Source organism: Schistocerca serialis, chromosome 10 (genome assembly GCF_023864345.2).
Source record: "Schistocerca serialis cubense isolate TAMUIC-IGC-003099 chromosome 10, iqSchSeri2.2, whole genome shotgun sequence".
NCBI lineage: Eukaryota > Metazoa > Arthropoda > Insecta > Orthoptera > Acrididae > Schistocerca > Schistocerca serialis.
This window is the reverse complement of record NC_064647.1, coordinates 52,929,444-52,941,479: the sequence shown is the minus strand read 5'-3', so window position 1 is coordinate 52,941,479 and position 12,036 is coordinate 52,929,444. Positions and strand designations below refer to the sequence as shown.

Sequence of the window (12,036 nt, the reverse complement as noted above, 5' to 3'; positions counted from 1 at the left end):
TTTTCTATTCCATTCTGAGAACTTTTCAAACCACCATTGTATATATACATTCTTTCTTTAAATGTACATGTTCTAGGTAAGGATTTCTTAAGACTGTTGTAAAATGTCAACTGAAACTACCAGTTACTGTAACGAGTCACAATCCATTTTTATGTTTGCAGGACAGTTTTTAAATGAGTAACTGTTTAGCCTAACTTGCATACCCCAACAGGTCATGCCACAATATCTACTGTTTGTAACATCTCAGCTCAAGAGCAAACCTTCACATTATCTACACACAAGATAAACATTTTATGTCAGCCATTTTTTAGAAATATTTGGTAACAGACACAATTTTTAAAACAAAATAATGTATACCACTAACTTTAGCACCACTCAATACTTTCCCCCATTAGCATTCTCATAACCAAGATTCACTCAGCATTATTTACATATACCAACTGTGTGTGTTAAAACTGCAGCATCCACACTGATATTGTAAATGCAAAAGTAACTCTGTCTGTTATGTTTTCACAACTAAATCACTGGACCAATTTGAATAAAATTTGCTATGGACATAGCTTGAACACTGAGGAAGAAGATAGGCCACTTTAGAAACTGTGTAGTACATTATATTTATTGATTTAAAGAACATAATGTGACACATGGTACAATAATTACTCTTTGAAAAAGCTATTTACTATCTGGCTTTTGAAAATGTTTTCATTGTTTGATATTTGTTGGATATAGATTCCAGCTTTTATGCAAAATACTGTTTCTTGTTGCCCAAACATGTTTTAGCACCTCTGTGCCATCATCATCAATAGGTTTTGCTTATTGCACAACTGTAAAAAGTGAACATATTTTAGGTTGTAACTGACCTAGCAAAATGAGGCCTAAAGACAGTTTTTGTTCATTTTTATTCTTACCTTGATTTTGCAGATGACAAGTTATTAGTGCAGGTCACCATACAGAAGATCCTGCAAAACTGTATAATGTAAAATCAAGGTGTGAACAAAAACTGTCTTTAGGTCTCATTTTGTTAGATCAATGGCAACCTAAAATATGTCCACTTTTCACTGTTTTTTTCAATAAACAAAACCCACTGATGATTGCACAGAGATGCCGATATATCTTCAGGAAACAAGAAACAGTGTTTTTCATAAAAGATGGAACTTATATCTAATAAATTTTTACTTTAAACATGGGAGAACAAATACAAGAGCTGCAAATCCAAAAGATGAATTTGAGGTCTCTTCAAAAAATACAAGAAGATTCATTATTTCACGCCAATGGTGTGTTGCAGTGAAATGCGGTTGGCATCCCTGCACATGCCTGTGTTTAATGTGTGACTGCTGAAAGTTTCCTCATTGTATACCTGTTAGTTATTGTTCAGTGCTGTATTGCGTAGAACATTGTGTTGCACAGTTTGTGAATTCTGAGATAGCAGAGTTAGAGGAGCACGTCTGCATTAAATTTTGCATGACTCTCAAGAAAACGTTTACAGAAACACAGCAAATGATGCGGTAAGCCTACGGTGATGGGGGCTAATGTTGCACTCTGTGTTACAAATGGTTCACATGGTTTGAAAATGGCCCTTCAACATCTACCGATGATGCTCATGTCAGAAACATCAACAAAATTGTGTGTTCCTATTGAAGACTGATTGTCCAAGATATTGCAGAAGAATGAAACATTTCAGTTGGATCATGTCATGAAATCCTAACACAGCATCTTAGAATATGTCATGTTGCCACCAAGTTCGTCCGGTGGCTCAATAGCCAAGACCAGAAAGACCTTTGCTCACAATCTGTGAAGAGCTTTTGGATCACACAAACGAAAATGAGATGTTCCGTAAGAGAATCATAAGTGGTGATGAGAGATGAGCCTACAGTTGTGATGTTGAGAGCACGTTCCAATCTCCACTATGGATCTCCAAGACTCAAAAAAAGCTCATCAAGTCCGGTCAAATGTCAAAGCCATGCTGATAGTTTTCTTTGACTTTGAGGGATTAGTTCATCATGAATTCGTGCCATAGGGACAAACCGTTAATCGATGATACTATTGGGGTGTTTTGCGAGAAAATGTGAGAAGGAAACAGCCTAAAATGTGGCAAGACAATTCATGGCTCTTGTCTCACAATAATGCACCCACACATTCACCCCAGTTGATGTGTGACTATTGCTATCTCATCCTCCATGCTCTGCAGACCTGGACATTGGATAGACGAGATAAAAGAAAATTTGAAATCCAACAAGAGGCGTACCACTACTGTTTCTGGAAGTGTAACCAACATTGGGAGCGGTGTATCAATTGTGGAGCAGAGTATTTCAAAGGCGACCATACACAATCGGTGAAAAGTATGTGCAGAAAAATTCTGTGGATAAAGTTCCAGAATTTTTTGAACAAACGTGGTACTTTTTGATATGTTCCACATAATATGGTTCAATGTAATGAATACAAGGTTTCTACAATCCTCTTCGTGTTTAATCCACACTTCCATACTAATACCAGTATTATTAACTGCAAAAGTAACTCACTCTGTTACGCATTAACAACTCAACTGCTGAACTGATTGGTTGGAGACAGCTGGAACCCCGAGGAAGACCATAGACTAATTTAGAGAGCTGTATCTTTTTGAGTATTACTAACATTTTTAAATGTGGTATATGTGAGCGGCATACAGACAACACTGGCATGTTGGTTGATGCCTCTTAGAGTCTAGATATTAGTCTGCGACAGTGCAAATGAAATGTTATTGTGCATGTGGTTTGGATGCATAACTGGAGAGTTTTGGTGAAGATACAACAATAAAATCAGACGATAAGCCTGAGAATCATATTTAAAACTATTACTAAGTCTTGAAAATGTAGTTCCGATTTAGCGCATAGTTCCAAGAGATATCAAGCTGCAAAAGTTAGTCAAACCCAAAAATATCAGACAAATCTCATGTCCACCAAAACTTGGATGCAGAACATCAGGCAGGCTTTGGAGGAACAGAGGCAGTAGAATAGTCACATGCCCATCACATTTTAGCTTCCAAGATGCTTGAAGGCTCTCAATGACGTCATCGTTTAAAGCCTTTACAAGTGGAATGTAAGAGGCTTTTGGGGAGACTACATTTGATTATGATCTATTAACTGTATATGTCAATCATAAATAAGTCATCTTAGAGGGATGAATAAAAAATGTAGGCATTAAAATGGAAGGAAGAAATGCTATGTACGTGTTGCTCTGGTGGCAAAATCCTATATCCAATACTAGGTGAGCCAGAAAAATCCTTAAAATCTCCACTTCTGCATGAATGTAATGAGTCAAGGCATTTTTTAAATATAATTAGAAAATGTAATGCATGCTGTCGGATGTGACATACAGAAAAATAATAGAAACACATTCATTTTGTATGTACCTATGGGCATTATGTACTTTTTTTATACTTATGTCTCTACACCTCTATATCCACAGACATGTCATAAAATTACTAGCTTGCTTACTCACCATCACTCATCATAATAAAACTACTGACACACGAGCAAAGCAGCAGGTAACAGCTACATGTAGGGGTGGGGGGTGATTAGGTGCTTAATGGCCCTCAACTCTGTCATAATGAAACTGAATGTCTCAAAACATTCTACTTCTATATAAGTTATCATTTGCACATCTTTCCTCTGCACCTCTCTTTCTGAATGTTACATAAATTTACCACTGTTGGCAATGTTATTGTTATTATTATTACACATTTTTTGCACTTTTAAGCTTCTAATATTCCACCTTTCATATTAATTTCAAATTAATATAAACTGTGACTAATTAAGAAATGGACACTGCACTTCAGTTTTTTTTAAAAAAAAATTTTTTATTTATGTTCAATACTACTTTCTTTGGAGCCACACCTCCACTTTCAAGAACTATATTGATGTCTTTTTGGGAAGTAAAAATAAATAAATAAATAAATAAATAAAAATTAATTAGCCAGGTACCATCTAGAGTGATTTCATATTCATACTGAGATCTAGCCATATAACATATACATCTGGCACCTGTAGTATAATTTAAGTTATGAACCTGGGCTAAACAAAATAGTGCACATGATAACTACCTTTGCTGAGAGCTTCACAAACTCTGCCTGCTGGTCTGCCGCAGAGACGAATTTCTCGCGTTGGTACTGAAACAAAATTAAGCAATCGTAGATTTGAACTTCTTATGAACACACATTCACAAAAAAAATGTGGCAAGTGATACAACTTCTGCAACACAAGAAAAATTATTAAACTGGAAACACTTTGCTGATACAATATCATACTCACAGAAGTTTAATTTTAGAGCACATACAACTATATCAATATTAGCATATCTGCCACTAGGAGATATTACATGTAACAATAAATATAACAACACTGTACAAAAAAGACATGTTTTATAATAATACCAGTAAATTTTGTGGAATTATTAGTTTTGTGTAGCTTCAGTATTCCCATAACTATTAGATGAAAATAATCTGACTAACAAATTATTTCCATTTCTGACTGTGGAACAGCTGCGAACTAACCTATCCTCCATTTCTAGGACAGCAAACTTGTGCATCTATTCTAAAATCATCACTAATTGAAGTGTAAGATAAAATAATTGCTCTTACAAATTGTGTGGATGCAATTTTTGTAAATAATTTTAATATTCTTTCATAAATAAAGCTATTTTTCTCACATAATTTTGATTTTCTGTTACAAACACATTTTATAGTGCACAGTATATGAGACCAAAATCTACATTTAAATTATATAGTGCAAATGCCATTATGTAATTCTCATTTTTGAGCAAATTCATCAAAAACTCACATTTAGAAATTCCTTTACCTCTGAATACAGCTTTTTAACAGAATACCGTAACTGACGTAATGGACAATGGCGCAAATAGCTGCAGAATCATCAATGTGAGGAATGTCAGTGTGATTTTTTATTTGAGATGACTAATATATTCTACACCTTGTCTAGTCGGCGGTGCGGGTCTCCCACATTGTCTCCTACGCTCCTTGGAGTATGGGACCTCATTATCATCATCATCGTCATCAATACATTCTACATGATTAATGGTGTTGGTCACTTCCGGAGGTGCAGTTATTATGCCTACTGCTGCACAATACCAGAAAAAGTGCAGCTCATCTTGGCTGTCTCCAATGGCTTCATTGCTTCGGAGACTCAGAACAAAAGCATACTGATATCCCTAAAAATTCTGAAACAGTTTGAAGTACAGAGTTTAAGTTACAAACTAAGTGTAAGAAGAAAAGTTTTAAGAAAAACAAGGAGGTATTGTTTTTGGGTAGTAGTTACAGGATGAAAATGTCAGAACTGCTTCAGAATTCTTTGGGATTTGATTACAAGGTACCTATAATTTTTCACCCAAGTGCAGCTATTACAGATGTCACCTGTGATTCAGGTGCTTTGGGGAAGGATGTTGGAAAAGGAGATCATGTAATAATATAATGGGTGGATGTAACTGTTTGTATCATAAACTCAATCACACAATTGAGAATGACAATAGCCACACTACTAAGAATGCTCCTCACACTAGTGTGAATATTGCGTCACTCTATGAGTGGTACAACAAGTTCTGGACGAAGTGTTCTGTGGAATGTGTCAACACATAGGTTGCAAAATCACTCAGGGGAGAGGGACGTTCACACACAAATATGACTGATGCAGTGCCTCTTGCTCGGTTGCAACTGAATCCAAAAGTCAGAGCTGCAGAATAAATATAATTACAGTTGAAGCCTCTAACAAAACAATATGTGGCAGGATGGACAAAGCCACTGGTATTAAAGGATATGCTTTTAGTGTATTCCACGAAACAGAAGCCTGAAGACCTCCCCGCAGATTAAAACTGTGTGCTGTAACCTGTGAGGATGTGTCATGAGTTATGACTAGATAGCAGTCGATAGAACAGTTGTCCATAAAAGGCAAATGTCCCAGCTCTGAGTTCTGGATCAGCACCCAGTTTCAATCTGCCAGAAAGCTTCAAACCAGTATGCACTCTGTTGCAGAGTGAACACTCGTTCTGAAATCAAAAACTTCATTAGTGAAATATATGAAATCCTCGTATGCATAAGAGGAAAGGATAGATGGACTGTCGGCAGTCTTCCTGTGCAGATTAGAGCATCATAGAGAAATCACTTAAACTGAACAGACTCATTTAGGTTCGTGTAACCTGATACTGTACTACAACAGAACCAGTGCATATTGGATCATCAGAGGTAAATCTTTTAAATTGAACAGACTCATCTTGGTTCGTGTAACCTAATATCGTACTACCACAGAACCAGTAAGAAGAAAGCAGGAGTGGCTATACATGCAATGTGTGGAGAAGAGTGTACTCTCCACCAGATAATACCACATACCTAACTTGATTGCCTGTCCCATTTCAGAGAAAGTGTGGAAAGACCATCTTCAGCAATAAGGATGTGCCCCAAAAGTAGCCTCCCTACTCTGATCAAAACTGCATACTATATGATAATCGATGGCACAATCATCTGCGTGGCCTAAATGGAAATGAAAGGTCGCTATTAACTGAGATGTGAAGATTGTTGGTCTTTGCCTCCCTCCCAAAAAAGGGGCATCCCAAGGTACAAGCAAAACCAACTAATACAGGAAAAAGCATATTGGATTATGATATTTAAAAGGCACTGATTACAGGCAATGAAAATGTACAACTATCTTTGTGATGTCTTCTATCCCTGCCACGATTCAAATTTCTAACATAAAATTGTATAGCTACAGTGCAGAATTGTTTCTTACAAGACCTTATTTTACATTTTCTTCATTCTTATAGAATTTGAAGACCAGTTCCCCAGCATTGGTCCCCTAAAGCTGTATGATGCACTTCTCAGAGAGAGAGAGAGAAAAAAAAAAAAAAAAAAAAAAAAAAAAAAAAAAAAAAAAAAAAAAAAAAAAAAAACACCACACACAGAAACTGACTTATAATTTCTGAAAACTGTTAAATATAAAACAATTTTGAGCTTTCTGTTAGAGCTATTGGTAGCTGGATGCACAGAGTTCCAAGCTTGTAACAACAAGGTTCGATTCTTGTTAGAAACAACATTTTTTAAAATTTTATTTGAAGTCTCTATTTACTATCAAACAGAAATTTCAACTAAAATATATTGTAACTATAATTTTTACTAAACATAATACATTTTTAATTTTTATTTAGTAATTGTACAAAAATGTTATTATTAATAAAGCATTAAAATTTGGTACAAAAATGTGAAACATCACAAAGAAAAGAAAATACTTTTCTATTTCCAGAAATTATGTTTAAATAGAAACACAGTGTTAAAATGATTATTATTGATATTCAAGGTGTTTCAAAAATACTGTTACAAACTTGGTGACAGGTTCCTCACACCAATACAAGGATAAAATGTCTAGTACACATGGGCTTCACTCATACCTTTAAAAGCTATGAGCACTTGCTCAGCTCTGCCACCATGAAACACCTCCCTCCTACTGCAGTTTGTTTGTTGTCCATATTTTGAGAGGAGATAGTGTGGACCAAAACAAGAAAAAAATTTCCGGTAAACATGGACTCTACAATGAATACCATAAGAGTGCTTTCTTGTATCTTTGACATTTAGTAAGAAATGAACAGCAGCAGTCTGCTTTCGAACAGCATCCTACAATTTTTTTATTCAGTAATCCATCTCTTTGCCTCAAGATCTATTCAGAATAGTATCACAGGGTACCGATCACTTAAATACGACATTATTAAAAATGTGACACAAAACTAACTCTCATGTACTAACATACTGTGCAGGTACCTGGGTGATGTAATTCATCCACTTTCTAGAGCAGCAAAAAACAAATGGAAAAACAAGGAAATGCACACCCGTCATTCAGTCATCATCTTCAGTTGAAGGCCAGTGGGGGATGGTTCAAATACTTATCATCTATGGAGAATGTAAGTTAGCAAAACAGTAACTGTAATAATGTTTTTTTATTTACAGTCCACGTACGTATAGTGTAGTACTGTAGCGATTTCAAACAATATGATGGTAGAAATAGTCTTTCATTAAAAAATGCATCACCATAATTTTTATTGCGGTTAGAAGTAGGTGTAATGGTACTCAGGCAGAGAAACTCTACAGACAGCATTATGCTGACAAGAACCCATCCATCTGGCCTTTGTCCCATATGAGTGTTACAATGATTGCATTGGCTCAGACTGGAACTTTCTATTGCTTGAAGTGTCACAATAAGATTAGAAAATATCCATCCATCGGGAATTATGCATTTCCATGTGATTAATGATAAAACATTAAAGATGTTATTTTTATTACAAAATTATGATACAGTATTTGTTAATTAACACTTCACATTGATAATAAATACAGAACTGAAATAAAAGTAAAAAAAAAAAAAAAGTTACATCTATTGGGAATCGAAGTAGCAACCTCGTGATTACCTGACTGGCACAGTACGTACATAGCTACAAACGCTACAGATGGGTCAAAATTGTTTTATACTTCACAGCATTTGGAAATTTCCAGTGTGGAATACAAAGAGGGCAAAGACAATTGTTTGCTGACTAACCAGGTCCTGCAGACTGAATTTAGAGTCGTCTGCAAAATACTGAACACGCTGTCCTTTGGAATCGTGTGTTTTCTTCCTGTTCGCCTTCCTGCCTCGACGACCTCCCCATCTGAAAAGTAAATTCACAATGCACACTTTCTTTTGACTGCCACTCATTTTATTTTATTTTTTAAAGAAAAAAGTTGTGCCTGATCATTCAGAATGATCCTTGCTAGAAGTACCGAACAAGTTTACAAAATTTCTGGCAACTGAATATTAACAGTCACGTAGCAAATCCAGAAGCAAAACATAATTTTTATTAGCTAAAGACGTCAACACTTACTCCTGACACAGGCTATATGTAAGAGATCAACAATATAGTGTGCATACATACTATATGTACACAGATAGATAAACCTCTGGTACCATAGATTCATAGTGAGGATATCTTCAAAAATACAGAACACATCATAAAAATAAAAATATGCAACCCAACCAGATATAATGTACTTGGACAGATAAAACATCTACTCACCAAGTGGCAGCAGGAGAACACGGGTATAAAGGTATTTAGGAGAGGTGAAGGAAAAGGACTGGCGTGGTTTAGAAAACAAGTTGAGTTCGGAAAAGTCACACAGAACCCAGAGTCAGGGGAGACTTATAGGGTGAGATGAGAAGAAAAGACTGTTTGTTGCGGACAACATTAAACCTCATCTGGTGTCCCATCCATCCTCCCACCACCATTACCTACTCCAGTCTGGTCAGAAGCATCACATATCCCACCAGAGGCTACCTGTGAAACCAGTCATGTGAACTACAAGCTAAGGTGCCACCGCTGTGCTGGGTTCTACGTGGGTGTGACGTGACAAGCTGTCTGACCACACGAATGGCCACCGACTAACTGTGGTCGAGAAACAGTTGGACCGCCCAGTTGCTGCGAACGCTGCCCAACACGACATTCTTCATTTCAATGGCTGCTTCACGGCCTGTGCCATCCAGATCCTTCCTACCAGCAGTAGGTTTTCTGAGTTGCGCAGGTAGGAATTCCTGCTGCAATATATCCTATGTTCGCGTAACCCTTGTGGTCTCAATCTTCGTTAGTCATTGTCCTTCACCCACCTATCCCCTCCCTACACAGTCTTACATTCCACAGCGAGCTCACAGCCTTGTTACTTCTCTTTTTCCTCCCCCCTCTCACCCCGACTGTCCAGCTAACCTCCTGACTGCACCTAGCTGCCCTACCCTACCTCCATATCATGCCTGTATGCTCCCACAAGCAGGATTTTACTGTCCCCCACCCACATCCTGCTATCTCTCCCCCTCCCCACCCCAGCCTCCTCCTTACCGCACATGCCCAGCTTGCTCCTCCCATCGTGCGCAGTTGCTCGCAGTCTGCTCTCAGGGGCCAGAGACGGTGGTCATGTATGTGTGAGTTGTGCTTGCATGAAAATGTGGGTGTATGTTGTGTAATTCAGAAGAAAGCCTTCTGGCTGAAAACTTACTTGTTTAGTAGTCTTTTTATTGTGCCTGTCTACGACTTAACACCTCCACTACATGGTGAGAAACAGTCTATCCTTTTCATAATATTGTCATTATTCCAGCCTGGATTTCCCATTGTCTGATATTTCGAAGTATGTTATATGTGACAGGATTAAATGGTGTTATTTCTATAAGTACATCTTTTTATAAGAGGACTATTCATAAACTAACCACTGATTGGCTATTAAAAATAAACAAATACTTGTAGCTTCATGACACTTGTATGGTTGGAAAAAATGGTTTGAAGATCATTTTGAGTCAGTCAGCTGTCTGTTTCATTCGTCGGTGTATAAGCAGCAAGCGACTGAAATACACAGTGTTACAGCATCTCCTGCCGCCTGAGAGGCATGTTCTGTCATTCACTTCCTGCAAGCACGAGGAGTCAATGGCAGCGACATGTATCACTGACTGTGTCGAGTGCATGTGGATGGGGTTACGAGTGACAGTGTTGTGAGGGAGTGGTAAGCAAAATTCTAAGCTGGTCACACAGATGTGCAAGATGAAAGTGGTTGAGGATGGCATCCCGATGTGATTGATGATCTCAAGCAACACTTTGGCAAAAACTGTGGATGTGGAATGTCAATTCACAACTTCCAAACTGTCTGAAGACATACCCCTCTAGAATCGACTGGCTGGGGGTTGGGGGGGGGGGGGGGGAAGTGAAGAAGAAGATGAAGAGGAGGAGGAAGAGAGAGAGAGAGAAAACAGCACCAAGGGACGGGATGGGTCTGACAGATCCAACATTTTCCTTATGTTCCAGAATAAGTACGACAAATTTTCAACAGCAGGGCCAAAAATACTTCTTTTGCTGTTTATTAATATACTAAATTTACCACACATTTCTTTAAAAATACGGGTATATTCCAGTGAAAATCTGAATTTTCTTGAACATTTAAAACTTTTTTTTTTCAAACACTATTACACAATATTAGAATTTTTGTGCATAGTATGATCTAATAAAAAATGGTTGTCACTCATTATGGTATACAGTTTAATGATCTGTATTTTCTGCACAATCTTTGTAAGACATACAGAATGGGACAGACACAGCCACTTTCCACAACTTTTACAAATATACTTTGTTTCATTATCTTTGCATGTATAATAATGATCTTGTTTGCCTTCTGGAACAACTTTCTTCTCAATATTAATCCCATATATGTGTGCTGCCAGCTAGTGAATGTTTCTTGGGAGATTCTTCTGGTTAGTTCTCTGTGCCATGTGTGGTTTTATTAGTTCCCAACCCAGTTGCCTGAGAAACAGCCTTCTTGAAACATTCAGTCCTGTGTTGACTTTCTACTACAAATGCATTTATCCAGCAATGTTCAAATTGGCATAAAACATGCACAATGGCCAATGTCTTGTTTGCCTTACAACATTATGTTCTGAAGACATGACATCAACCACTTCCATTCAACCCTTATCTCTGGCTTCTTCAAATTACCTATTTCTTCATTAATTTTATTCTTTGCATGCATTGATGATAGCAAAATTACACATTTATTTTTCTTCAGCACATATGACACCAATGTAAAATTGTTGCTGAATACAAATAAGGATGAATTTATTTCTCTTTTCTTGTGACACAGGAATTTAAAAGGAATTTCTCTTTAATTTTTGTGCATTGTTCCAACAAGTGTAAGGTTATAATCTGTGAAAAGTTTTCTGGGAAGAGTGTAGCTTGTGAATCAACTGTCAAGGATAATATCATGTCCTGTTCCCTTCAGCGGCTCTACAAGTCTGAGCACATCATCAGCTCCGTTACTCACTTGGAAAAAATCCTGCTGTCCCACATATACTTCCAAATTCTGTACACAGTATGTTGTAGCATCTGCTACGATAAATAATCCGATCCCATACTTTCCAGGTTTTGAGGGAATGTACTTTCTGAATGAATAATGTCTCCAAACCTTTTCATCTTGTGTGAGGTATTCATTTGTTGTGTAATGCCTTGTGC

The 12,036-nt window shown here is 37.1% G+C and overlaps 1 protein-coding gene across 3 annotated transcripts in view; it reads right to left on the bottom strand.

The window, feature by feature from the left end:
• The window catches only part of LOC126425034 (CWF19-like protein 2), a 188,145-nt gene that overhangs the window by 76,866 nt on the left and 99,243 nt on the right, over positions 1 to 12,036 (bottom strand). For all 3 annotated transcript variants that reach the window (XR_007576250.1, XR_007576249.1, XM_050087942.1), the window contains exons 8-9: positions 8,562 to 8,670; positions 4,079 to 4,144 (exon numbers count right to left, since the gene is read on the bottom strand). Coding sequence is in view for 1 of the 3 variants with exons in the window: in XM_050087942.1 (XP_049943899.1) it covers positions 4,079 to 4,144; positions 8,562 to 8,670 (175 nt within the window). In the remaining 2 variants the exon portion in view is untranslated. The remainder of the gene's footprint in view (positions 1 to 4,078; positions 4,145 to 8,561; positions 8,671 to 12,036) is intronic.